The sequence below is a fragment of the Aspergillus pseudodeflectus genome (assembly GCF_044049435.1).
Source record: "Aspergillus pseudodeflectus strain CBS 756.74 chromosome Unknown BJX68scaffold_77, whole genome shotgun sequence".
NCBI classification, from domain to species: Eukaryota; Fungi; Ascomycota; class Eurotiomycetes; order Eurotiales; family Aspergillaceae; genus Aspergillus; species Aspergillus pseudodeflectus.
Genome location: NW_027263853.1, coordinates 54,158 through 78,868, shown reverse-complemented (window position 1 = coordinate 78,868; position 24,711 = coordinate 54,158). Strand labels below are relative to the sequence as shown.

At 51.4% G+C, this 24,711-nt stretch overlaps 11 protein-coding genes across 11 annotated transcripts; 6 read left to right on the top strand and 5 right to left on the bottom strand.

Moving 5' to 3' along the window:
* Positions 1-2: 2 nt before the first annotated feature.
* On the top strand, positions 3-1,049 carry BJX68DRAFT_258976 (uncharacterized protein; the record flags this gene model as incomplete). The annotated part of the gene is made up of 4 exons (XM_071043625.1): positions 3-183; positions 245-390; positions 452-641; positions 712-1,049. The coding sequence occupies 4 exons, from the start codon at positions 3-5 to the stop codon at positions 1,047-1,049; spliced, it is 855 nt and encodes a 284-aa protein (XP_070893389.1).
* Positions 1,050-1,251: 202 nt separating this feature from the next.
* On the bottom strand, positions 1,252-3,133 carry BJX68DRAFT_201110 (isocitrate dehydrogenase (NAD(+)) IDH2). The gene is made up of 6 exons (XM_071037562.1): positions 2,864-3,133; positions 2,734-2,799; positions 2,514-2,600; positions 2,331-2,453; positions 1,549-2,268; positions 1,252-1,491 (listed from the first exon to the last, which is right to left on the bottom strand). The coding sequence occupies exons 1-6, from the start codon at positions 2,951-2,953 to the stop codon at positions 1,420-1,422; spliced, it is 1,158 nt and encodes a 385-aa protein (XP_070893388.1). The 5' UTR covers positions 2,954-3,133; the 3' UTR covers positions 1,252-1,419.
* Positions 3,134-3,373: 240 nt separating this feature from the next.
* BJX68DRAFT_272275 (exocyst subunit SEC5) lies at positions 3,374-6,501 on the top strand (the record flags this gene model as incomplete). Its single annotated transcript, XM_071047166.1, has 2 exons — positions 3,374-5,725; positions 5,776-6,501. 2 exons carry the CDS (start codon positions 3,374-3,376, stop codon positions 6,499-6,501), a joined length of 3,078 nt encoding a protein of 1,025 aa, XP_070893387.1.
* An 18-nt stretch (positions 6,502-6,519) lies between these two features.
* BJX68DRAFT_248147 (uncharacterized protein) lies at positions 6,520-7,637 on the bottom strand. The gene is made up of 2 exons (XM_071041874.1): positions 7,209-7,637; positions 6,520-7,143 (listed from the first exon to the last, which is right to left on the bottom strand). The coding sequence occupies exons 1-2, from the start codon at positions 7,345-7,347 to the stop codon at positions 6,656-6,658; spliced, it is 627 nt and encodes a 208-aa protein (XP_070893386.1). The 5' UTR covers positions 7,348-7,637; the 3' UTR covers positions 6,520-6,655.
* Positions 7,638-8,699: 1,062 nt separating this feature from the next.
* On the top strand, positions 8,700-10,939 carry BJX68DRAFT_258973 (uncharacterized protein; the record flags this gene model as incomplete). Its single annotated transcript, XM_071043624.1, has 2 exons — positions 8,700-8,975; positions 9,092-10,939. 2 exons carry the CDS (start codon positions 8,700-8,702, stop codon positions 10,937-10,939), a joined length of 2,124 nt encoding a protein of 707 aa, XP_070893385.1.
* Positions 10,940-11,501: 562 nt separating this feature from the next.
* capA (adenylate cyclase-binding protein) lies at positions 11,502-13,677 on the bottom strand. Its single transcript, XM_071041873.1, has 3 exons — positions 13,443-13,677; positions 12,731-13,340; positions 11,502-12,676 (listed from the first exon to the last, which is right to left on the bottom strand). Exons 2-3 carry the CDS (start codon positions 12,955-12,957, stop codon positions 11,701-11,703), a joined length of 1,203 nt encoding a protein of 400 aa, XP_070893384.1. The 5' UTR covers positions 12,958-13,340; positions 13,443-13,677; the 3' UTR covers positions 11,502-11,700.
* Positions 13,678-13,804: 127 nt separating this feature from the next.
* Positions 13,805-15,395, top strand: BJX68DRAFT_201096 (ribokinase family protein). The gene is made up of 3 exons (XM_071037561.1): positions 13,805-14,053; positions 14,122-14,382; positions 14,445-15,395. Exons 1-3 carry the CDS (start codon positions 13,981-13,983, stop codon positions 15,293-15,295), a joined length of 1,185 nt encoding a protein of 394 aa, XP_070893383.1. The 5' UTR covers positions 13,805-13,980; the 3' UTR covers positions 15,296-15,395.
* A 142-nt stretch (positions 15,396-15,537) lies between these two features.
* BJX68DRAFT_272270 (uncharacterized protein) lies at positions 15,538-15,805 on the bottom strand (the record flags this gene model as incomplete). Its single annotated transcript, XM_071047165.1, has 2 exons — positions 15,538-15,721; positions 15,783-15,805. The coding sequence occupies 2 exons, from the start codon at positions 15,803-15,805 to the stop codon at positions 15,538-15,540; spliced, it is 207 nt and encodes a 68-aa protein (XP_070893382.1).
* A 191-nt stretch (positions 15,806-15,996) lies between these two features.
* BJX68DRAFT_248133 (mitochondrial 54S ribosomal protein mL44) lies at positions 15,997-17,745 on the top strand. The gene has a single exon (XM_071041872.1). The coding sequence runs from the start codon at positions 16,131-16,133 to the stop codon at positions 17,352-17,354; it is 1,224 nt and encodes a 407-aa protein (XP_070893381.1). The 5' UTR covers positions 15,997-16,130; the 3' UTR covers positions 17,355-17,745.
* Positions 17,741-19,061, bottom strand: BJX68DRAFT_248132 (basic secretory family protein). Its single transcript, XM_071041871.1, has one exon. The coding sequence runs from the start codon at positions 18,892-18,894 to the stop codon at positions 17,992-17,994; it is 903 nt and encodes a 300-aa protein (XP_070893380.1). The 5' UTR covers positions 18,895-19,061; the 3' UTR covers positions 17,741-17,991.
* Positions 19,062-19,491: 430 nt separating this feature from the next.
* On the top strand, positions 19,492-24,696 carry BJX68DRAFT_248130 (uncharacterized protein). The gene is made up of 7 exons (XM_071041870.1): positions 19,492-19,844; positions 19,938-20,557; positions 20,609-20,727; positions 20,779-21,146; positions 21,213-21,299; positions 21,351-22,281; positions 22,344-24,696. The coding sequence occupies exons 2-7, from the start codon at positions 20,102-20,104 to the stop codon at positions 24,439-24,441; spliced, it is 4,059 nt and encodes a 1,352-aa protein (XP_070893379.1). The 5' UTR covers positions 19,492-19,844; positions 19,938-20,101; the 3' UTR covers positions 24,442-24,696.
* The last annotated feature ends 15 nt before the right edge of the window (positions 24,697-24,711 follow it).

Here is a 24,711-nt window from a genome sequence, read left to right as displayed (position 1 = left end):
CAATGCCTCCAAGGAAGAAGGCCAAGCTCGCCACACAGGCGGAGAATCCGCAATCCCATGCCAACACGCCGGCTGGTGACGGTGCTGCTCAGCGCACCCCCAGCTATGACCTAGTCTCGGATCCATGGACTGACGAGCAGGAAACGGCCCTGCTAAAAGGAATCATTAAATGGAAGCCTGTTGGTCCGTTCACTCGAGGAGTATCGAAGCTGTCTAATTTATACTAACTGCGGATCTCACTCAGGCATGCATAAACATTTCCGAATGGTCGCAATCTCGGAGTTCATGAAGAGTCAAGGCTATGCGCCGTCTGACGCAGAGCATACACGAATACCGGGGATCTGGAAAAAGTTGGGTAATCTATACAATCTGCCAGCGCTTGATGAGAGGGTATGTGATGCACCCTTAGCTCTGGGACTGTCGCTCATTCTCATGATCGAATGAATTATAGGAAGATTCGCTCATAACGGAGACCTCGGATGATGTGGACGGGAAAGAGGTGTATTGTCCATTCGAACTGCCTGAAGACGAATATGGCGACATGATGTTCGAGCGAAGATTGGCGATGGAAGGGTCTCCGTCCCCTGTTCCTAGTGGCCAGGCGGAGTCGCGGAGGGGAAGTACTGTGGCAGATACAGATGGTGCGTTTTCCTTATGCTCAGTAATGCTTGGGACCGTTGAGAGCTCGGCTGACTCCTTGCGCTATTGCAGAACCTCGATCTTCGCCAGCTCCCTCACGAGTAAGGAAACCAGGTCGTGGCGGTCGTTCAGCAGGGCGAGGTACACGGTCTTCACGCCTTCAAGTAGAGGTTGAACCCCGCCAGGAGAGCTCTGAATCGGAGGACGAAGATGCAGATTCGGAAGAGGAGAACGAGGAAAGTGATGAGGATAGTGATGTCGGAAAAGAAGATAGCGAGGAAGACGAGGGAGAAGACGATACGGGAGACTCACCAACCGGCCGGAGTACGCGCGCCCGGACATCTCGGGGTAAACGGGGAAGCAAAAGGGGAGGCGGCGTCACAAGGAGGGGCCGACGGCGTGGGAATTGATATGATTTAAAGAGAAGGCCTATGCTCTTTTCGATTCACGTTTGATACCTTGAGACTTTGGGTACGGAGTACAGGCGTTTTTGTGGGTCGTACTGTTACACTATCTGGCCCTGTATGATAGCTATGAATTGAATTGTCTCATCGAAGGGATCCTCAAGATATGCGATTCCATCTAGAAGCTATTTGGATGATCCCAATTTACCGCACATGCTCAAATCAGCATAGCAGATGAATACTGTTCGATAAAACATTGATAGATAATCTAGACACATTCCAATACATATAGTAGATCACTGCATTTAGTCTAATTCATTCATGGGCTAAAAAGGAAACAAGAGAGGGATATAGTACAGGGAATGAACCGAATCCCTTACAGACGCTTGATGATAGCATCAGCATACTCGTGGGTCTTGGCCTTACCACCCAAGTCGCCAGTGAGAGCCTATTGTGTTCGTTAGTTTCCTGACACCATTAAGCTCAGGGGTTTCTGAAAGCTTACCTTGCCCTCAGCGAGAGTGTCGAAGATAGCTGTCTGGATGCGGGAGGCGTGCTCAGTGAGGCCCATGTGCTGCAGCATCATGATACTGCTAAGGAGCAGAGCAGTGGGGTTGGCAAGACCCTTGCCAGCAATGTCGGGAGCGGAACCGTGGACAGCCTCAAAGATGGAGCACTCGTCACCAATGTTACCAGAGGGGGTCAAACCGAGACCACCGATCAGACCAGCGCACATGTCGGAAAGGATGTCACCGTACAGGTTAGGCATGACGAGAACCTTGTCGTTGTAGGGGGTAGGGTCGGTGGTGATTTTCAGGCAAGAGTTGTCCAGCAGCTCAGCGTCGAACTCGACATCAGGGAAGTCCTTGGCGACCTCACGGGCAGTGTTCAAGAAGAGACCGTCGGACATCTTCATAATGGTGGCCTTGTGCACGACACGGACCTTCTTCTTGTTGATGGAGCGGGCGTACTGGAAGGCGAAGCGCAGGACTCTCTCGGAAGCCTCACGGGTGATGAGCTTGATGCTTTGGACGACACCATCGACGACAACGTGCTCAATTCCAGAGTATTCACCTTCGGTGTTCTCACGGATCAGGACGGTGTCGACATTGTCGTATGGGGTCTTGTAGCCTGCGACCGAGCGGCAAGGGCGGAGGTTGGCGAAGAGGTTGAAGGTACGGCGAAGGGTAAGGTTCAGAGAAACGTGACCCTTTCCAACGGGTGTCTAGAAGAGTTGTTTTAGTTTTGCGCTTTGCGACGGTCGTACATTGTCAGGAAGGGACATACGGCGAGGGGTCCCTTGAGCGCGACGTAGTTCTTTCGGACACTCTCAATGGCATCATCGGGGATCGCGGTCTTTCCGTCCTTCAAGATAGGGGTGACATCGACGGGCTCCCACTTGATGGGCGCCTAAAACAGACTTAGTATGATGATGTTTCGTAGCTATGATGATCGCGAAGGAAGCGTTACATTCGCAGCGGAGAAGATATCCTTGACCGACTGAGCAATCTCGGGGCCAATACCATCACCCTCGATCAAAGTCACGGTGTATTTCCCCTAATAAATATAATAAGTTAGTGGCAAGTCGAGTCGAGATGTAATTTGCTTGTAACATCATTGTTGCGATTATCGGCGGATGTCTTCGGACTAAGGGAGCGAAAAAAGAAAACAGCAAAATAGCGCAACATACATCGGAACCCTTCTGTCCCTTGAACTTGGCAACTCGCTCATCGGCAGCGGCGGAGTAGGCACGGAACTGGAAAAGGGTCAGCGCATTGGTGAAGATTGAAGCCGAGTAGACAATAGGCGCTGTTTCTTACCTGCAGGCGAGAAGATGCGAGGCTGGGAGCCACACGTGTTGTCCGCAGGCATTGGCGGGCGGGAGCAACAAAGTTCCTGGCAGCAATCATTGTGACCGAGATCCCAGGATCAGCGACAAACAGAAGGGCTGAAAAGAGAGGAGACTGGGGGACGTATCGAGGACTGAGGAGAGAGAAGAGAGAAGAAGGCGGCGGGACTGCTTGTGCGGGAAGAGGGAGAAAGGCTGATTGAAGTTTCGATCGGTACCGCTGCAGCCGATCCGACCGGGATATACGCCGTCTTTGGCGTGTCTGGTCCACTTGGGGTCTTCGGTCTCATCAGATAACCCCCAAGCCGCCAGCTAGCATCATTCCGGTTTATTATTTCCCCTTCTTGACTAAGGCCATATCATCCAGCTCGCTTCTCCACACTCCGACTTCGTCACTTTCGATTCCCGCCCCCTCGTGCTCCCGGTCGCCGTCAATCCCCTGTTCCGATCCCCTCGGTGGAGCTCAGGCCTGGTCGCCAGAATGACCGACGCTGACATCGCGCACTTCTACAATCTACCATCGGCATACCCGGAAGAATGGCCTGCGGAGTTGGACGAAGACGATGAGGAGGAGGAGCAGGCCCTTCAGCGCCGTGGCTCGAAATCCGGCTACATTGTCCTCGACCGAAGCAACAGTCGCAAGGGCCTCAACATTGGATCGATAAAGGGAAGCAGCCGGGAGAATCTCGTCAAAGTCGACGAGCCTGATCCGCTAGGGTCGAGTGACAGCGTTCTCAATTATCTCAAGAGACGCGGGCTACCCGTCGACGAAGACAGCCGTTTACGAAATCGATTCCTACTCTCCTCAACCGGGTTCTCGCCTGCCCTCTTCCTCTCGCAGGTCCACTCGGATGCATCCATCGAATCACTTCTTGATGGCCTCAATTTCCTTTCACGGTCCATTGACCAAAAGTCCGCCTCATTAAAGGTCCTTGTTGAGGCCAACTTTGAGCGGTTCGTCCGTGCCAAGGCAACGATTGACAGCGTGTACACGGAGATGCGAAACCAGGGAAGGGAACAGGAACTGGTGGCTCACCGCAGGTCGGCAAGCCACCTCCGGAGCATATCCGGTGCTAAACAGAGCATATCGGACTCCGGGTTCAGAAAGAATGCGTTATTGAAGGAGAGTGACTATGGTGTGAAAGGCATCCGGGTGCCTTTGACGGAAGCGTCTGTGAAAGCCGAAGAAGTCTGGGGCCCCGCTCTAGGTGGCCGCGAAAGAGAGCAAATGCTCAAGTCGGTGCTTGGCAGTATGGAGAAACACCGGGAGGTCTACGAGATAGGTGGGCTCCTCTCCAAGTCAATCAAGCAAAGGGACTATGACTCTGTTTTTGAACAATACAGGACCGCTAGGGCTCTTACTCAGAACGGTAAGAGTATTGCCGACGCTGCAGCAAGTAAGAATCGGCCATTGACCGACGAAGAAACGCACGTTATATTGGCTTTGGGAAGAATGTGGATCGATGTTGACCAGCAAATCCAAGCGTTCAAGCGTGATCTTTGGAGACGTCTGAGCGAAGCCCCCAGCACGGCGACAAGGATAACAACGTCTGGCCCTGTCGAGGAGTATATGGAACTAATCGGCGCTTTATTGGAGTTGGGTGTCAATGACAACCCCATTTGGGTGTGGCTTGTCAGTCGCTACGATTACCTCAAGACAAAGATTACAGCTTTCTGTGAACGCTGCAAGGTTGAGATAGAGATTCTAAGACGACGTCTTGCAAGTGGGGCCGAGCCGACACCTCAAGAGGTGGCTTCATACTTGCGTCGGACACCACAGGACAGCTCAACCAGCCCATCACAGATGCTAGATACGGACCAAGTTATAGAGCTTTGGGAATGCGTCCATACATACTTGAACAAGTTGTTATCATCACAAGGAGGCATCCTTGGCGAAGTATTGGACTTTTGGGATGTGGCGGAGTCTTTTATCGATGGGAGCAAGCAAAAACTCCTCCCGGCGGGTTTCGAAGGGGAAAGCCGAAAACATCACAACTTATCATCCAGCGATGTGAGGGACCTGCAAAAAGGTCTTGTCGAATTGGTCAACTTGATCCGCGAGAGCATCTTGTCCCTGTTTGCTGAACCACCGGTGGACGATGTTTCTCTTCTTACCTCGCCTATCTCCCCACCCAGCCCTAGTAGTCCGATCACTTTGGGAGTGACTCCAACGGAGTCGCGGTTCAAACTCGATCCCAGGAATATGCCCTTCCCCACACCAAAACGTGGTGAACTATGGGAAGCCTACGCTTTTTGGCCTCCATTTTCCAATTCCCTGAGTGGAGTCCACTACCTTGGCCAATTCCTCGTCATCATTGGCGCTGCAGCTGGCGAGATGGCTACCCTCGGGCCCGTCGCTAGCAATGGAAACACCCGTGAGCTTCTCAAGGCCCTTGTGAGCGTCATACGGGAGCGCTCCGTCCGAATCGCCTGTTCAGCGTGGGGAAAGGATGCGGAGGTCTGTAGATTGCTGGAAGATTGGACACGAGACTCGAAACGGCGGGACCTAACAAAGATGCCTGGGCTCTTCGTCAACTTTGAGAACGCTATGCTAGGTGGAATGCAGAAGATTCTCTACATCTCCGAGGCGATGGCAAAGCCAGGTACGGTGGCCGTTGTCACGCAACCACCAACCAAACTCCTCCAGATGGTGCGCCGCGAGTTCATTGCCGGTATAGAGACGGCTCTTGGCGGCCTCGTCGAAAATGCCGAACATCCCACAGTCCGTGAAGAGACGGATGAATGGCATGTTGCTTCGTCTACGTCAGTACAGAACAAGAATGAACAAGTAACGTCGCTCCTCGCTGCAGATGCTGTCGATTCTGATAACAAGGTAAGTCCATTGGCGCTTTGGCTTCTAGTTCCAATTAACCCACCCTGCAGAATGTCCGAATACTCCTTACTCTTTCAAATATCAAGGCCTTTCAAGCAGACCTTGTTCCGCAACTTGTTGCAAACTTTGAGACTGCGTTTTCTGTGACGCTTACCGACGAAGCCAAAACCCTTCGGCAAGTGCTTGATCAGGTCGACCAACGACTGTTCCAGTCCTACACAAAGCCTACCATTGATAATCTGGAAAAGATCATCTCCGAAGGCGTCACATCGCCAGTGTGGGAACCATCGGATGCCCGCCCCGATCAGGTCCGGCCGTATGTATACAACGCAATGCTCACTCTTGTTCTTGTACACACGGAGATCTCAACTACCATTCCTTCAACATCATCCTCGGGAGCCAGTCGATCCTCCGTGGCGGGGCAGTCACCACTACTTTCGATTATCCTGACTTATCTATTGACCCAAGTGTCCACGGCGCTCTTGAATGCTTTCAATTTACGAGCTACATACTCGCTCAACTCCTTGATACAAGCTACACTTGACACCGAGTTTATCGCTCAGACCATGTCCCAGTATTCTTCAGACGAAGCCTCCGCTATTCAAAGCCAGATTTATGTGGAACTAGATCGTCGAACGACACATGAGGCTCGAGCCCGCCTCCAGTCCGAACTGGGAGAGATGAGAGGTATCCTGAAGAGGCTGAGAGAGAGGACAAAGGGGGAATTTGCATGCTTTAGAAAAGCAAGAAGCGCCACCTCGCAAAAGTCGACGTGAGCGACTATGAATCCATATATCATATTAGTAATGATGCTATGAACGTCCAGAATGCTTCATGGCCAAGCCGTGCAAGATAACAAGTAGTAGAAAGAACATTAACCATTATAGGCGGGTATCAAACGTTGACATAAAACACTTTTGTCCCCTCTTCCTACGCAGTCTCCCCAACCAACCTCTGAACCCGGCTCAGCAAGACCGTGCTTTCTCTCCCTAACCTCCTCTTCCCATGTTGATCAGGGCGCTTGGCCCTAGCCATAGCCTCCCTATCCCTTTGTCTAGCCTCACGCTCTTGCCTCCTCTTCTCAGCAGCCTGTTTCCTCTTCTCTGCGATTTCCAACTCCTTCGCGAACGCTGACCGCTTCTGTTTCCGACCCCGACCCCGGCCAGTGTCATTCGCCCGATTTCCTCCCTGCTCAGGTCCTGGATCACGGGTGTCCAACATGGCCTGTCGATCGGGGTGAAGTTCCAAACTTGCGGGCTCCGCATCCTGCTTGTCTACATTTTCCCTCTCGCCCTCCTCTTCCGCACGTCGGAGATAGAACTGCTTCGGTTTGGGAGCGGCAAGTTCAGCGGCTTTTACTTTGGCGTAGGCCTTTTTGACCTTGGCTTTTTGGATTAGGTCGGCTTTGATTTTTTGAGCTGTTTATGGTTAGCGCTGGATGAAATAAAGCTAATACATAGGGCGGGCATGATCTGGTCTGTACCTTTGCGACGATAAGTGCCGTCGGGTAGGTTTGCTGGGCCGACGGAGAAGCCTTTTCTCTTCTTGCTGGCTTGGGTTTCGGATTGGTGTTTCGGATTGGAGGTGGTGCCATCGGCTTCTCTCGGGCGTTTAGGTGCCATCCTGACAAATTCTATCTGGACGTGTTGGGCGTGAGGACTTGCGAAATGCTTTGTGAGAGTAAATTTGCGAACAGACAGAGCTCAGAAATCAGGTTGCGATAAGAAGAATTTCTGCGGGCAATCAAGAACGCCCACCCAATGAGGCTTAGTCGCCAGTAGACTATACTTCATCTGGTATAGCTCAAACTACTTACCCCTACAACGTTGTAGAGGTATCACCAGGTCAGGCTGAGTGAGCGAGGAGAAACATGGAAAGTACTCTACAACTGGTTACAGTGCTTGGGAGTATTTACTCCAGCGAGAATTAGTAAATCATCCGCTATGGAGTAGCTTTAGGTGGTGCTGAGTGAGACGGCACTTTTCGGAAGTCAAGAGTTTTGCAATGCTCAACCAGACGCTGATTGTTTCTACCCAGATAATCAACCACATGGCTGCGGAGAATGAAGAGCACACACGCGCTGCACGTTAAAGGTTTGAGCCTTTTGGAGAAAGCATAATCATAAAGAGCACAGAAACCTGAAGTCACGAAGTACTGCCAAGTACTCTCGAAGACCACAGTGTCGAAGAGAAGCCCTCAGAGTACCTGATCAACTGACTCGATTCCTCACACGTCAAACCATCTACCAATAATGGCACTTTGCAAATGGCTAGCGGTTCAAATCGCTGGGTTCCGGGTCCAGGATTGTCAGCGAAATTCGGCACAAGCGATGGGGAAGACAATGCGTGATTTTGTCATTGGACTTCGGCGTAGTATTATGTGTCACCAGCCCAACGGCACCCAAATATATCCAACATACTTATTCGGAAACAGCGGTAAAGCATCGAGGCACAAACGGATGGCATGTCAGATGCTTGTACAGCACTTTGGAGTACTACTAGTACACACGGGATAGTGAATGACACAAGAATGATGGCACTGTTTGGGACGCTTTGGTCGGATTAGTTCTATAATGGTCAAGTGAGGGATGGCGAGTGGGGAAGACGATCGATGACTCCCAGTCGGTCCCCATGTCATTCACGCGGCACGCCATTTATTTCTCCTCACCATTCTTCCTATAACTGTCCCCGGTGGACGAGTTTCTCAAAAATTCGTTGCTTGTATCCTGTTCCGATCCTTGCCTCACTTGCCTTGACCTGTCCAACACCCAGTTCCCATCGCCTTTTCCCCCGTACTGATCGTTACTTGCCGCCACCGGAGGTATCTTTAAAGTCAATCCACCCGCCGACAATATTTATCGGGTTTTCAGTGACTTATCCAACGACTACCCACGTTTTCTTCTGATTCATGGCTCTTTTGTGGCGATGTTTGAAGGGAGCTTGAACGAATACGACTTCCTTATCTCCTCGTGACAATGCCTATATTCCGAGACCCTGATAGTCGGCAATTCTATGATCTTTGGTCCAACGAGCAACAGTCGACCCAGGATGTGCGCCGACATGACTCGTGCTGCTGGATAGATTATCATGAAGTCAATCATGATACGAATCCATTGGATCAAACTGATGCTTCCTTCCGTCAGCGTTCTAGGGAGAATTTCACTCCGACGAGGTTGCATGCGCAGGATCGAGAACAATTGATTCATTATATAAAAACCTCAGAAGCCTCGAAATGGCCCGATCACTACTTGGTATTTCAGTCTAAGTTCCACCCATACCGTGTCCTTATCTGTTGCACCCACTAACATATCTTTTTCTATAGCTCGGAAACCATGGTGCCGGCCACCACAAACCGTTTCCCTACGAGGAGTCTCCTGGCGCAAATGGGCACGATGCAGAGAACACTCTCTTGCAAGAAGGTTTTCGAAGCCATAATCTAGAACTCGCATCCCCAGCCGAAATTGAGCGCCCACGCTCGGCACTACACTCAGGCGATTTTCGAGAGGGAACCTCCCAGCTCGAAGGTCAGCAGCAAATACCCCAGTCGCCTATACCGAGCCGTAGTAGCAAATTTCCAATATCTCTTCTCGCCTCTTCGCCCACCACACCCTGGTTTACCGGTCCCTCTTTCTCACCGCGGACGCAGACCGCGCCAGTGCAAGCTTTGGAAGCCCATGTGAATGAGGCAAATAAATCGCCGGCGCCGTCATTGGGGTCTTTCTCTTCAAGTTATGTCTTGAAGGCGCCGACGAGCCCTTTGGTTCATCAAGCAAACAATACCGATCTGGATTTCTCCCCTCGGGTAGACTCGACTGAGGCACCTGCTCTTCTTGACAGAGCTAATCGCCGGCGGACGCTCCCGCCGGACACATTTCGAGATCTACAACCGTTTGCTGCGCAACTTGAGGCGACTCAATCAATGGGTTGGTCATTGTCTCATCGTCGGTCTTTGGCATCGTCATACAGTCTTCAACACGCATCATCACTGCAATCTCGTTCTCCAAGGTCTAGAAGGCCGTCGCTTTCTTCCGAAGTATCCCATAGGTCTCATGCTCCAATGGTCGGCTCATATGAGGAGTCGATCCTTCGGGGAAGGATGTCGACTTGCCCGTCCAAGCCACTGGACTTTACCGCGCAGATTGGTGTGTTGGGCAAAAGCAAGTGCAAATCGAGTCTCAAATGCCCGCCCCATGTGACTATCCCATTTCCTGCCGTCTTCTACAGCTACCCAACATCTGGCAACGGCCGCACAATCTCAGATGATAGTCCTAGTCCTTACGTGGGGACAATCGACCTCGAGAATTCGCTGCCAAGGGACACCTCCCGCAGTCGACGCCGGAGACGTCATCAAAGCCCGGGTGACACTCGAAACGGTCGAAACACTGAAGAGCATATCAAAACCAACGACCAGGAAGCTCTGCGAAGACGGGAGAAAAGACACAGGAGGGCAGAGTCGCCAAAATCGCCACCAGGTGGCTCTTACAGAATACCTCAACAAGGTCAGCTACAGGTCATGATAAAGAATCCCAACAAGACAGCGGTGAAATTATTCCTTGTTCCCTACGATCTGAGTGACATGGAACCTGGTTCTAAAACCTTCATTCGACAAAGAAGTTATTCGGCTGGTCCGATACTAGATATGCCTTTGTCCGCTAGGTCAAATTACGGCACTGATCGTCCTGAAGCGTCTTTGACCAATTCCGAAGATCCCAAAGACAAACCTGTGCTCCGCTATCTCATCCACTTGAACATTTGCTGCCCATCAAAAGGCCGCTACTACCTCCACTCAAGCATCCGTGTTGTTTTCGCTAATCGCGTACCCGACGGGAAAGAGAAGCTTCGGAATGAGATACAGCACCCTGAACCTCGTTATTCGCCGTACAAAGTTACCCGTGAGACTAACCTACTGCGCGCCGCCCCAAGATTCAATGCGGAGATTGTACCACAGGACTCATCTCCTCATCCGCATGCCAACCACCGCGCAAAAGTTCATCCATTCCAGCCCATTCCATCCATTCGAAGTGATATTGTTGGACTGGAAACCTCAGTGGCACCCATATTACGCTCTCCGGCACCTGAGCGTTACAATAAGCTCAACAGAGGGGAAGCAGGTTACGGAGGCCAGCACTTGGGGTCGGCTGGAAGTCCTGAAGGTGACAGCCTCCTAGCCAGAAAACTCCGAGGTCTAGATGTCCAGAAACTCAAGGGCTCTTGAAGGCCTCGATGATTTGCCTAGCGAAGTCGTCTTCTTCAGGCTCCTCTGTCACCTTTCCCTGCGAACCTAAACCGCTTAACTTCTCTCCTCTCCCCGCCCTTCTCAGATTTTTCTCTATACGGTTTGTAATAAATGTGGGAGCTACACGCAAAATACTTCTTGTATCTGGTCGGACTAACAGACTCCTTAAGATGCAGACTCTTATTGTATATTTTCTTCGCCTTACCTCTTGCAGTCATACCAAATCAAGGCACGGTCCTTAGGAACAGGCGCACGGGTCCATTTTCTCTTGATATTATACCCCATTGCGCAGCGTGTCGTTCGAGGCGTGGAGCTGGCACTCCCACCTACCTACAATCCTCAAGTCATCGGACGTTTCCGAAGTTTTTACTAGTTCTACTTATCGCTTCTTCTCTTGAACAATACTGGCGCGAAGGAGTTGGTTTTGGATATAGTATTGAGGGTTCTTCCACTTTGCCGATAACAGGTATAAGCTCTCAAGATTTGTATACGTTTCCCAGTTCAAGAAACATAGTATAAACAAAAATACAACCTTCTTCTGGAATTGACTTGTCCTATACTTTGTGCTTATGGGTTCGAAAATGTAAGCTAAAAAAAGAGTAAGCAGAGTTTTGTATATAGTACGTCCTTCTATATGCAGGTAATGCTGTGAGTGGCCCGTGGCGATTGGCTTCCGAACCAATGCAATCCATTTACACCCACACTAGATACATGAATGCTAGAGAAAATGCAGACTCTCTCTAACCTACGTGTTCGACAATCTCGTTGACGAGGACGCCATCTTTGATAGAGGTCTTAATCTGCTCGGGGATAGGGCACTCCTTAGTGTCCTCGTCGGTACCTTCCTTTGGAGGCAGCATGACATTCACGGCTGTAGACTTGCTCGAGAAGATCTCGGTTTCTAGACTCTGCTGTGACAGATAGATGGTAGCACCGTCGACCTGGTCTAGCAGAAGAGTGGGAGCGACACCATCAATCTGAAGGGCAAACTTGGAGCACTTGACGACGTCAAGGGAGCTAACCAGTGAGTCGATGATGATGGAGAGACCCTGGCAGTTATCGATGGCGATTGCATTTGCCTTGCTGGACACCTTGAGGATCGTCTTGTTACAGCGGGAGATGAGGATGGACTGGTTTTGTTTGGCGGGGATCTCAACAACGTCTCCAGGGTTATCAAAGTTTTCGACGAACCACTTCGTGCCCTCGAGATCCTTGCGGGGCGGTTTCCGGATGCGCATGCTCTCCGGCTTAGGCTTCTTGCTTGGAGCAGGGGACTTGGAACGGGCGCCAGCGCTTCCAGGCACGGTTGAGCTAGCTCGGAGGCTTGGGTTTTTGTGTGTCATCTCAGACTTGTCGACCTTGCGGAGACCTGACGTGACGGCGTCTCCTTGGTTGAGCTGAGCGAATACAGCGGACATGTCTGAGGAGGAGCTCGGGCTCTGATCGGGGATCATAGGAGGAGGTGGGGGAGGCGGGGGTGGTGGGGGTGCGCCTCCAGGGACATTCAGGGTTGGCACTGGAGGAGGCGGGGGAGAGGCCGCTGCGTTGTTGGAACCAGAACCAGAGCCGCCTTTCACTTGTTCAAGCGCTTCCTGCGCATCGATTCCATCTTTATCATTCCACGTCAAGCCCTTTGGGTAATGGGTCCGGAGGTAAGAGGCGAGCGATTTGAAGATCTGATAGTAGGCTTGGATGTAGTCGTAATGCGTGCGATCCCTGTGCATGTCAGTATCTCCTGCACAACCCGTCCCAATTTGTTGCAGCACATACTTGTCTTTGTATTCCTTCAGGACCTTGTTACCATAGTATTGGATGCCTCCGAGCATATCGCCAACGAAATCGGCAGGCTTCGGTTCGAAGAACCAACCCAAAGTGACAATGCCTTCAGCAATAGCGCTGAGATGGTTGAAAAGGGGCGACGCCCTGTTGGACTCGCGGATGTTGTTGATGGTATCGGAAGCAGTGTGGAGCTCGGCCATAAGCTCGGGAGGCTGCATATCTGGTTTCTTCGCCTTTGTAGAAACGTAGAGGTAAGTGCGCTCTGCCTTAAACGCTTGTAGAACGGCGTTGGCCTATACGATGCATGAGCAGCACATTCAACCAGGTACCGAAACTCCAGTGTCTTCCTACCTGCTCTTCAACCAGTCCCCCAATCTTCCTTCCCAGCTCAACGAAAGGCTTGACGTCTTTGTCGATCAATTTATCAAAGTCTTCGATCTGCGGCGGAAGAGGAGCAGGTGCAGGGGCAGCGGGTGCAGTCGGTGTAGGTTCCTTAGAGGGCTCCGGCTCTAGCGCGGCTGCGCTATCGGGAGCTTTCTGGGCGTTGTGCTCGTCTAACCCCATGGCCATGTCTTCCAGGCGGGAGGTTGCGGCTTCCAGCCTGTACTTGCTTGTATTAGCCATAGAATGAAAGCGCAGTGCGCCAAGGAAAACACAAGTGTTCCATTCAATGTACAAGAGTCCGAATGAGCTAGTGACTTACCGCTTGATAAGGGTGGTCAGATTGTGCATATGGCTGGTGGCCGCCATCTTGTCGGGTCCCTGAGGGAGCAAGGAGGCAGCAGACAACGGAGGAGGACGACGCAGGGGAATCCTTGTCGAGAGTACACCGTATCACAAGGACTGAACGCAGATATTATATAGCTCAGATGGCTGAGACGAAGTGGTGCCGTGACGAGCTGACAGCAATTGAGGAGCGTTAGACGATGGATGTTGCGAGTAGTTGCTACGGTGTCGGCTGCGGTGATCACTGACGATGCTCCTGAGCTTCTGCCTGAGGCACGAGACCCCACCTGCGCTGGGGCTTACCGTATCGTACATCCCATGGAGCTTGAGCTACGACTTCCAGTATGGGCGCATGACGTATCTCTGTAATGGACGGTAATGTTCCTTGCATCGCCGATTAATCTGCAGCCGATAAGAACATTTGAGGAGCCCCGCTGGATGAGGCCCTCAGCTAACGGCAATTGGGTTCGTTAACTTCATTGATCCCAAGAATCATTCACGTCATCTACTTGAAGATGTCGGGAGACGCCACAGCTGGCACAAAGAGGTCCAATGTCGAGTTCTGCACTCTGGGCATGTTCATCCTTGGTATGTTCTGTTTGGCTGCCAGGACATTGCAACGCATTGCTTACCTATGGAGTGGTCTTGTTCTGTAGATGATATCGATTTCGAAGGCTCTCGGCCAAGTGTGAAGAACGTGCTTGGTGGCGCAGCTTCATTTGCAGTCATTGGCGCGCGCATGGTAGCTGGCAAAGAATATTCGCGTTCCGTCAGCTGGATCGTTGATGTTGGCTCCGACTTCCCACCAGAGGTCTTGAACGAACTCAAAGCTTGGGATACGGATTGCACTTTTAGAGAAGACCCCGGAAGACTCACAACTAGGGCATGGAATGGTTATGGACCCAATGAAAAACGAGGTTTGTTCTCCCCAACATCACTGGGTTGGTTTCTCTTTTGCGCCAGTTGATAACAGAACTAGCTTTCAAATACCTGACGCCTAAGTTACGTTTGGAGCCATATATGCTCTCCGATTCCCAGGTATTATCAAAAACATTTCATATGGTTTGTTCCTCGGCCCGGTGTATCTCGATAGTACGAGATATTTTGCGACGCCGTGAAGAGTTGGAAAGTGCAGGAACGCCCTCTTCCGGTCGGCCTGTGTTTGTATGGGAGCCTGTACCTGATATGTGCACGCCAGAGGAGCAGCAAAAGTTCCTAGAGGCATGTCGTGAGGTCGATATTGTGAGCCCCAACGACCTAGAGTTGGGAATGATGTTTGGTCGACCATCCTGGAGTGAGGAGAGTGAATTCGGGAAGCGGATAGCGGAGAAGATCTTAGTCTCGGGAATTGGGCTTCATGGTGAGGGACACCTGATTATTAGGGCTGGGAAAGATGGTAGCTACTCATACTCGAGAGGCCAGAGGCTCTGGCTGCCCGCTTATCATCAACCGGTTGCCTCAGGTGAATCCGCAGTTGTTGATCCAACCGGTGCTGGTAATTCCTATTTAGGCGCTCTAGCCCAGGGAATGATAAGCAAAGGTAGAGACGCTGCTACGGTCATTGACTCGGTGCTCGGAACATCCGCGAATTGGCGCAATGCAACGACGACAGCTCAGGGAGAGCAGAGCTCGGTTCCAATGGCTCTTATCCTTGCCACCGTCGCTGCAAGCTTCGTCGTGGAGCAAATTGGCGTTCCTCGCCAGTCTACTTCTGGGGAGGGGAAGGAACTTTGGAACGAAACTGAATTCACGGAACGGGTCCGTCTGTACACACAGGGATTGTATCGAACACTCGAAGAATCTCCTCGAAAACACTTGCAAATGAACTGACCGATTGAAAACGCCCTTTATTGTCGTACAGCCCGCAGTATTATAGAACATGAAAGCCTCCCCATACCATCTCGTCCTTCCATAGGGGTCTCTTTTCTTTCTTTATGATTCGTTCTTGGTAGCTTGTTGTCTCTCGTGTTCGATAATTTGTTTGCTCCAGCTGCGACAAAAAGAATCAGTACAAAGCGGCACAGACTACCTAAGCAAAGACCCCCCGTAAAGGTGGGTATCGAGCAGACTGACTATCGGCTAGGGAAGAACCTGTCCGGCTCTGGCATCTTATCCCGGTATTCGCGCTCAGCGCTAAGACTCCATACTGCAGCGATAATTCCGACCATCGCAGCACCGATGATGGCTGTGTTGGCTTTCCAGTTGGCGGGCCGGGCGTACCAGCCTCCGGCGGGAGACCACACTTCCTTGGGGTACCTAGAGCGGCAATGGTTAGCATCGAACCCATTGATGGTTGTAAAGGTAGAAGTCGGCATACGGAATCTTTCCACCTCCGCCCATTTTGACTGCTGAGGGTTATCGTGGTTTTGGGATTGAATTTCGACAATGGCTTGCTCGAAAGTGATGCTAATGCATTGATTCCGAATGGACGGTCGTTCATGGTACTCACGTGATTCTGAGCAGATACGGCTTAGCGCCATTTGTCCTTTTTTCTCACACGACTCCGAGATCCCGTGACTTCCGCTGAGCAACTTTTCTCGAGTGTCCCGAAAGTTTGGACTATACCGCAGTGAACTAGAACTCCAGTTCTTGCTTTCCCGGCCTAACAATTGCTTCTTTTACCTTGACTCGTGCCTTTCTTCTTCGGGTCCCACACAATCTCCAGATGAAGAGGCTGCAGCTCCAACGATGGAGCAGTTCGGCCCTATCGTCGCGAGCCCGAACCGGCGGGCGATTGCACCGACATCTCTACTCAGGAACCCGGCTTCAGTCGACCAGTTCATATCCTTCACATGATCAGTTACTCGGAAAAGAATCGCGTCCGCCAACCGCAACCTCCGACGTCCCCAAATTCACAAAACGCCAACTTCCCTCTCCGCCAGTCGAGGCCGCACGCGAGTCGGCAAAACTTGCGGCACTCCATGCACGATTATACCTGCCATCGCGATTACCTCTCGAAACTCTAGCACGCTGCTTAGTAGATGCATCTGCGGACCCCAATGCGCAATTCAACAATCAATCGCTCTCTGTACTCGGCAATGACCTCCTGAGCAACTACGCGTCCGAACACCTCATTTGCACATACCCTCGACTGCCCTTGACTGTGATATTCGCCGCAATGTACGCTTACGTCGGACCCAAGACACTCCTCGCCATGTCAAGGGAGTGGGGAGTAGAGCATGCTGCCGCCCCCGGCGGCGAGGTAGACCCTGGTCTCCTTCAATACAAGCGACTCGCCCCTGGCACCAAACCCGACGCAGAGCCTCTCATCGGCACAACAAGACCGAACGAAGACCAAACAACATGGAGGAGATCGATTACTTCCAGTGTCGTTTATGATAACGAGTTTGGCGATCCTGAGATGGCAGCCAGTCCTCCTGCCGAACTGTCGGACGAGCCCTTTTTGATGAACGACAAGAGTCCCGCGCCCGCCACTCCTGAGGCAGCCAGCGCGACCTTTGTTCGGGCAGTGATGGGTGCTATCTACCTCCATGCCGGCAGACCCGCTGCAAAGCGCTTCTTTGAACAGCACTTCCTCTCCCGACAACTCGATATTTCCAAGATGTTCAACTTTCAGCAGCCAGCTCGTGATCTCACTCGACTTTGCGCACGTGAAAACTACGATGAGCCAGTCGCCAAGATTATTAGCGAAACTGGCCGCAGGAGCAGAACTCCCGTCTTCGTTGTCGGCATCTTCTCCGGTCAAGATAAACTGGGTGAGGGCACTGGAGCCAGTTTATCCGAGGCTCGGGCAAGGGCGTCGGTAGCAGCACTGAAGGGTTGGTACCTCTATAGCCCGCTAGAAGTCCGGGTACCTAGCGCAATGGAGGAGGAAGGCGCGGCGCCTTGGAAGCCGGTTTATGTGGATTTGGGCGAGGTGATTGTATAGACACACGAGCGGTGAGAGATAAACCTCAATTTTCATTTCACACAGCGTGCTGTTGACGAGGAGACTTGGCAAGAGTCGTCGTGTATACCATGTCTTAACAGCTAAAGATCGAACTTGTATAGTATGGGAAATTCATCCTCTTTTCTGGTGTCTTTTGTCTCTTTATTCCCTTTTTAATCTTTTGTTGTGTTTTGGTTATGGGAATGGCCCTTGTAGCAAGCCTGTTTTAGCAAAGAGATTTCTATGAGTTACTCCTAGTACATAGATCATGTTGATACTGTCTGCTGTTGTCTTGGTAGTTGCCAGCAGACCAACCTATAACCTTCACATAAACCACCTCGTGCGCAATATAGCCCCGCAACAGACAATTTCCTTCCAAAACGATTCATTCGAATTGAGCAAGATGCGATTTTTACTGCTCAAAAGCCGGGCAATGGCTGAGGTGCAGTGTCTGCCGGTGTTTACGTGCGGCTGGTAGACTATCCATTAACAAACAAAGTGTAAAGACTTGCTTGCGTTGTGACAAACGATCGTCTTCTGTAATCGGCTCAATAAATGCACTGTTGCCTAAGATGGCCTGTTCAGCATGGTGGTCGTGTCTAAATTCGCGTCTGTCTCAACTGCTAATCTCAGGAATCTATGCAGGTGGGTTGACGATCTCATCCTCCCAATTCCCTTGGTTGCCGGCAGGAGTATCGAGCCAGCTACCATACTCTTCCCAAAGTTCATCGATTTCAGCCCCAAATAACCCCTTCCAAAAGCCGACTTTCCTTTCACTTCCGGTATCGTGCTTCTTATCCTTTGGCTTGCCCTCTCCGACGTATCCAACTCGGCACAGTTGATCGTTCAACAAGCCCACCGCGCCCTGTCCAACCCGAACATCCTCCAGCCACGCCAAGAAGTATGCCGTATGTTGATAGCCCGAATCCCATTTCTCTGGTCTTTCCTTGGCAGAGGTTGGTCGGCTCCAGTGCGGCGGCTCCAGTCCCGCCTTCAGACGGACAAAATCCGCAACCCCTTCAATTAGACCACCCGGCGCCCGAGGGGTAGAATCATCTGGTTTGCCGTCGGGAGACGCACGCGGGGCAGCATACTGAAAGCAGTGGACAAGCTCGTGGGTTATAACGCCTGTTAGCTCGGCTAGAGGATCAGCTTTTGAGCGACAATGATGTATGTACTGGAGAGAGATGTGTATCTCTTTGTGGTCATTGTCAAGCTCGTTGCCTGTTGTGTATGCGACGCCGCCAATATCGCGGAGGAGGATCGTGACAGAGCGAGTAGGTGGAAGGCAAGGCTCGAAAGTCGGTGCGTGCTTCTGTTTCCCTGGGACGGCGGAGGTGTAGAGGTTCCGAATAATGGCAGTCAACGCAGTTTCAAGTGTGGACGCAAGATCTGGAATCAATGAGATGAAAAACTGGGAGGAAGAATGGCGCAAATCGTGAATTTGCAGGCGGAACTTGGGCGCGGGGTGCGGAACCACATGCTTGTCTGGAGACCTTTTTTTGGAGCTGACATCTGGGATAGGTGAAGGTGTCGCCATGGCTGCTTATCAACTGTGGTAAAACAAAAGATGCAATCACCAAGTCATTTTAGAACTTGAAAACCTCACGATCTGTCAATAGTTCCTCATAGCCTGAGCGGGGATGCGGGGGATGAGCTCGCGATATGGGACTAAACCTTTAGCAGGGCATGTAAGCGCACGGGGCCCCATATTCAACATCCTGAATCAATCAATAATCGTGGACTATGGGTCAATACTGAACCTACGACGAGTGTCTTTATAACGAGTAGGGCCGCTACGTAAAAGACAAGTACTGAATAGTACATCCTTCAAGTTGGTAGTAGTTGTTCTGTACGCGCTTAATGGTGATGCTCAAATATATATCTTGATCACTGGAAGATTTTTGCGAATTCGCTAAACGTCACCAAGAAATACAGATGGGCCAGCAGGCCTGCAGTACCAATCACTCTTACAATCTCACACTCATACTCAACTTCGCTGCTCCTATTCCAGGCCTCCTTGGATTCGCAGTCGATATACAATGTCGAGCGCCCAAAGTGGGCCAATCGCGGGACGAGCCTGAAGAGACGGGGAGCTCCCAACCTAGGTAGGTTGCGGGTAAACAAACATAGTCTACAGGACAACAACACGGAAATTATTCCTTAATACCCCCTCAATTAAAGGTCTTTGCTTTCCCTGCCCATGATCGATCCTCAATCGAGTGCTGCCAATGCCATATATGTACTCGTATTAATCAATCGATCTGCGTGGAGCCGCCGGGAGTGCTCCGTGCCAGCAGCAGGGGCTTATCGCTGCGTCTGTTTCGCTTATCGGAAATTGTCCCCTCCGCTCCTTCCCAACTTGCGTTTTCGTCGTCACTTCCCAACTTTCACCACCACCATCGCCCTCGTTACTTCCTTTCGCGACGCGTTTTCCTTCTTGACCATGCTATACTGACCTGCGACTGCTGTAATAGTTCTCTTCGCCCGGTATGTCTTCTTCCCTTCTCCCCCCTCCCTCTTTTCTTCCTCATCACCTCTACAAATCAATCTGCATATGCTAACATTACACCAAAATGGAAGCATCTTCAGAGACTTTGGCATTTTATGCCTTCATAATCACCGCGCTATTCACTTCCCACTTACGGAATCTTCTAATTGCCATTTTCGTCTTTGCCCTCCACTTTTGCGCTACGTATGCGGTACTCGTCGTCTCACAGCCTGTGATCCTCCGATACTGGCACGAGATGGAACCAAAAGCCGCAGAGCTGGTGGCAGTTCTGACGAACAGCAACCTGTCGATTGATGCCAAGGTTACCCACATACTTGGTTTGAAATCGGACATCAAGCAGAAGAACGTTCCAGAGGGGGCAGTCCCACCCATTTTCGAGAGTTTACGGTTGTCGATAGCCTCGCCTCATTATGCTCTGCTCGCCGCAGGTTTCTCCACACTCGGTCACTGCTTGAAACGCCTGTTCATCCAAGGACAGCATGATCTCGTTTCAATGCACGCCAGGGTCCTTTACCCTCATTTGATCGAGCGTCTCGGTGACAGTAAGGAGCGTATTAGGGCTCAGGCTGCCCAGGCGTTTACCGAACTGTGGCCCGCCTCCAATGCCGATGTCGAAGAATGCGTATTGGGCGCTGCTCTAAAGAGCAAGAACCCCAAGTCGAAGCAGTCAGCTATGATCTGGCTCGACACTGTAAGTCTTCTTGATTTCGCATTCGACCATGGTCTGACTCTTTGAAAACAGATGCACCATACGCACGTTATTCTCTTCCGGCAATACGTCCCTGACATCGTTGCGTGCCTTGAGAATGCCGACTCCACAGTTCGTGACCAGGCGAAAACTACAATTTTGACACTCTTCGAGTAAGTTCCATTGGTTCGCTACTCTGGAACTTGCCCCTAACCACTGAACAGGAATGCACCAGCAGTTGCTAAGACTGATTTGATGCTACAAATGCAATCTAATAACGTTAGAAAGTCGATTGCGGATCCTCTTCTCAAAGCTATTGGGCTTGAGCCGGAGAATTATGTCAGTCGACCACCTTCTCGAGGTGATGCACTTTACGTTCGACCTCCCTCTCGAGGCGACGCTCTTCATAATCGCCCTCCTTCTCGAGGCGATGCTTTACACAATCGACCTCCTTCTCGAGGCGATGCTTTACACAATCGACCTCCTTCTCGAGGCGATGCTCTTCACAATCGACCTCCTTCTCGAGGCGATGCTCTTCACAATCGACCTCCCTCTCGAGGCGATGCTCTTCACAATCGACCTCCCTCTCGAGGCGATGCTCTTCACAATCGACCTCCCTCTCGAGGCGATGCTCTTCACAACCGACCTCCTTCTCGGGGCGATGCGTTGCGTCAGCTACCATCTGCCAATAGCATGACTACGGTCAGCATGCATACACAGGAGGATACTGAGCTTGAGTGTGAGAGTGAGCTTATGCCTTCCAGATCTACGTTTGACAAAGCTAACCATGCACCAGCTCCACCTTTGTTGATAAAGCCTATACCGATAAGGCCCAACCAGAGCCCTTTGAAGGATGGCCAATTCAGAGCACCCAAGGGGGCAGGTGCTTCTGTTGACCGCCCTTCTGCTCAGTCCACACCAAAGCTGATCCTTCAGCAGACTGAAGAGGATGAAAATTTCGGCGAGTCGACTTCACAGAAGGACTTCGAGGACTCGGCTTCAAAAGACGGTTACCAGGAACCGACGAAGAGGCAGCTCGAAAAGTGTGAGGTCGCACCTTACAGAATCACTCCGCGCGATGTTGCATCGACTCGCGACCTTGACAGCGTCCTGCGTGAGATAGCGCCTCCTTTCCAGGGCAGAGAGACGGAGGACAATTGGATGCATCGTTTTCGCGGTCTCCTAACGCTACGCCGAGTCACGGTCGGAAATGCACCGCGCGACTTCCCTCAAGCCTTCATTGCGGCCATCAAGGCTTGGCTTGATAACATCTTCAAAGTAGTCCTTTCCCTTAGAACTAGTATGATCACAATGGGTTGTTTTATGGTGGAAGATCTTGCTCGGGTGTTGGGCCCTCGGCTCGACCCCATGATCGACATTTTCATGCAAAACTTGATGAAGCTTTGCATGAGTATGAAGAAGCTGGTCGGTTCAATTGGAAACACTACCGTCGAAGTCATGATCAAAAACTTGACTCGCAATTCGCGTCTGTTGAGTCACATCACGACAGCCGCCCAGGAGAAGAACGTCAACTTGCGTCTATATGGTGCAAGCTGGATAAAAATCATCATCACTCAACAATCCGAACACAAAGTCTCGGTCGAAGGCGTCAACAATATCGAGACTTGTATTCGAAAGAGCCTTGTCGACGCCAACCCTGGCGTTAGAGAGGCAATGCGTTCTACCTTCTGGGCCTTCTATGGCGTTTGGCCAAAGCGTGCCAATCGGTGAGTCGAACTTGATCCCACTACCCCCAATTCTCATCCAGACTTGGCTAACAGACTCTTAGCATCCTTTCCGACCTAGACACTAAATCTCGCACCTTGCTGGAGAAGGATCCTTCCAATCCGAACACTGATCCATTTGCATCGAATTCGGCGTCCTCGAAGACAGGACTTTTTAGCACATCTGCCACTACGGGTCGCTCGGCCCCGAAAGCGGCGATTGCTGAGGGAAAGAAGGCAAACCTTGCTGCTCCGACCAAGAGCTTGACTTCTTCCCCTAGGGCCCAGCATACTGCTCGGCCTGATGCAATGTCGGTTGATCGTCACCGCAAACCACCAACTACCACTACCACGCGGGCTGTTCCGAGGGGCACTAACACCTCATCTCTGACGGCCGCACCTATGCGACCGGGAGGGGCCTCCAGGCAACGACCAGCTCATCTTGATGTAGCCCGCCCGGCTACTGCTACCGATTTTCATTCGATTCCACCAGCGAGCCCGACTCGAACCCAGGTAGCCAACCTGTCGCCCTTGACGAGACAGCTCGGAGCAACTCGTCCACGGCAGAAGAGTGACCCTTTGCAGGACGCAAGTCCGACGAAGATAAGGGCCCCAAAGTTTGACTTCGATGCAAACAGTGCAGATCAGCCATTCGGGTCTCTACACATCCCCAAGGCCCGTACCAACAGCAACGAAAAGAAGCAGGATGAAGAGGATACGCCGAAGCCAAGAGTGCTTTCAATCGAGGTACCAATACACCCGCTTAGCGACGAGAAGAAGAAGATGGATGAAGAGGAACCTGCCGAAGATGCGATTGAGGTTGCAGCCCACCCAATCAACGATGAGCAGAAGGAGGTGAAGCCCGGACCGAGACGGATTTCAATGGAGGTCGAGGCCCCCGCAATCAGCGACGAGCAGGTTCATAATGGCGAGCATAGTGTACCGAGAAGAAAGATCTCACTTGAGTTTGGGCCAGGCATGCGCGTGCTTGAGAAGGATGAAGAGAGTCTCCTGCCCCAGATTCCAACGATCACCGTCGAGGCCCGTCGGGTGTCGTCGAGCAGAATTTCATCGAGCAGAGTTCCATCGAACAGCTTCTCACCTGAATTACCGAAGACGGGTCACAAGCCGAGTGGAGCTCACAAGGCGCCGATTGCGGCTGGTGATATTAGCATTGAAGATTTGCTGTCCCCGCGAGTTGCGGACAGGTCGGTTTCGGGAGTCTCCGCGGTCTCGGGAGCATCGGACATGTCAATGGTGGATCTGGACAGAATTCTGGATAATGTGATCCCCGGCCTACGCAAAATCAGTAATCGGTTGGTGAGGGCTGAGACCTCTCGGCGAAGGAACATCAGTCCCCGATCGCAAGATCCTGACCAGGCCCGCGAGATGCTTGCCAAAGGAATTGAACGAATTCGGGCGAGGGAGATGGATATTACTGGGTATCGAAAGATACAGGGGCTGATTGAGTTCCACGATGCGCTCTTTACCGACGAGGAGCAGTTTGACTTTATGCTCTTGGCTCTGATTGACGAGTTGCAGTCACCGATCCCGTTGGAAGACGCAAAGAAAGAGTTTGGAACGGCGTGGGACCTGAAGCTGCAGGTTATCGTGACGCTTCGGTACATGTTTGATCATGCGAACCTATACTTCCCGGTCCACTACCCGTTCACGGTGGTTGCATTACTTCGCGCTCTCCGGGAATTTGAGATAGCGCCCACGGTTGTCGAAGGCCTTCAGCATCTACTTCGCGACATTGTTGCTGTGTGCGATCCCTCGTCTACCCTCGATGCTGTTGTCGATGTACTTGATACGGAACGCCAGAGCCATGATGTTGAATTTAGGTCGTTGCAGAAGGGACTGGAAGTGTTGGTGGACATCCTCGTCCGGGTAAATGCTGCTCGGAAAAGTGCTGCACTCAAGAAACAGGAGCCGCCTGCCTGGTCCGACATTTCTTATGGCACCGTGGAGCATGTTGCCGGACTTGCAGGTCGTGCCTTGTCCATCCAAGAGGTTAGACGGGAGTGTGTCGCAACGTGTGGTCAGCTGCGCATGTACCTGAATGACGACGAGCGTCTTTGGGGGCTTTTAAAGATGCCTCCGGAGCATGCTCGCAGTTTGATTCTCTATTACACCTCCAGAAAACGCTATGTTACACCTTGATAAACGATCATGAGGATTTTTTGGGTCATCGAGCGGAGTTACAGTTTTTGGAAAAGAAAGGTTTTTTTTTTGGTTCATGTGTTATTATTAGCGTGACGGCCATGGATGCTCTTTTGCTTTGTTTCTGTGATTGTCTCTTGGTTTTGCTCTCTTGGTTTTGTTTGTAAAAGTACTGCTTTTCTTCAGTTTTTTTGCCTCTATTAGAAACGGACAACGTTTCCATGTATCAATATTTTAACTTATTCTTAATAAACTCCTTCAAAGGTTCAA

What these genes read in the sequence shown, in the direction of transcription:
- BJX68DRAFT_201110 (XM_071037562.1), bottom strand. Translation starts at nt 2,953, where the DNA reads ATGATTGCTGCCAGGAACTTTGTTGCTCCCGCCCGCCAATGCCTGCGG. An exon ending in TCGCATCTTCTCGCCTGCAG is followed by an intron (nt 2,800 to 2,863) that starts GTAAGAAACAGC and finishes ACCCTTTTCCAG; the next exon opens with TTCCGTGCCTACTCCGCCGC. An exon ending in AGGGACAGAAGGGTTCCGAT is followed by an intron (nt 2,601 to 2,733) that starts GTATGTTGCGCT and finishes TATATTTATTAG; the next exon opens with GGGAAATACACCGTGACTTT.
- BJX68DRAFT_248147 (XM_071041874.1), bottom strand. Translation starts at nt 7,347, where the DNA reads ATGGCACCTAAACGCCCGAGAGAAGCCGATGGCACCACCTCCAATCCG. An exon ending in CGGCACTTATCGTCGCAAAG is followed by an intron (nt 7,144 to 7,208) that starts GTACAGACCAGA and finishes AACCATAAACAG; the next exon opens with CTCAAAAAATCAAAGCCGAC.
- capA (XM_071041873.1), bottom strand. Translation starts at nt 12,957, where the DNA reads ATGCAGCCTCCCGAGCTTATGGCCGAGCTCCACACTGCTTCCGATACC. An exon ending in CTGAAGGAATACAAAGACAA is followed by an intron (nt 12,677 to 12,730) that starts GTATGTGCTGCA and finishes TGACATGCACAG; the next exon opens with GGATCGCACGCATTACGACT.
- BJX68DRAFT_201096 (XM_071037561.1), top strand. Translation starts at nt 13,981, where the DNA reads ATGTCGGGAGACGCCACAGCTGGCACAAAGAGGTCCAATGTCGAGTTC. An exon ending in TCTGGGCATGTTCATCCTTG is followed by an intron (nt 14,054 to 14,121) that starts GTATGTTCTGTT and finishes CTTGTTCTGTAG; the next exon opens with ATGATATCGATTTCGAAGGC. An exon ending in TGGACCCAATGAAAAACGAG is followed by an intron (nt 14,383 to 14,444) that starts GTTTGTTCTCCC and finishes TAACAGAACTAG; the next exon opens with CTTTCAAATACCTGACGCCT.
- BJX68DRAFT_248133 (XM_071041872.1), top strand. Translation starts at nt 16,131, where the DNA reads ATGAAGAGGCTGCAGCTCCAACGATGGAGCAGTTCGGCCCTATCGTCG.
- BJX68DRAFT_248132 (XM_071041871.1), bottom strand. Translation starts at nt 18,894, where the DNA reads ATGGCGACACCTTCACCTATCCCAGATGTCAGCTCCAAAAAAAGGTCT.
- BJX68DRAFT_248130 (XM_071041870.1), top strand. Translation starts at nt 20,102, where the DNA reads ATGGAACCAAAAGCCGCAGAGCTGGTGGCAGTTCTGACGAACAGCAAC. An exon ending in ACAATTTTGACACTCTTCGA is followed by an intron (nt 20,728 to 20,778) that starts GTAAGTTCCATT and finishes ACCACTGAACAG; the next exon opens with GAATGCACCAGCAGTTGCTA. An exon ending in TGGCCAAAGCGTGCCAATCG is followed by an intron (nt 22,282 to 22,343) that starts GTGAGTCGAACT and finishes ACAGACTCTTAG; the next exon opens with CATCCTTTCCGACCTAGACA.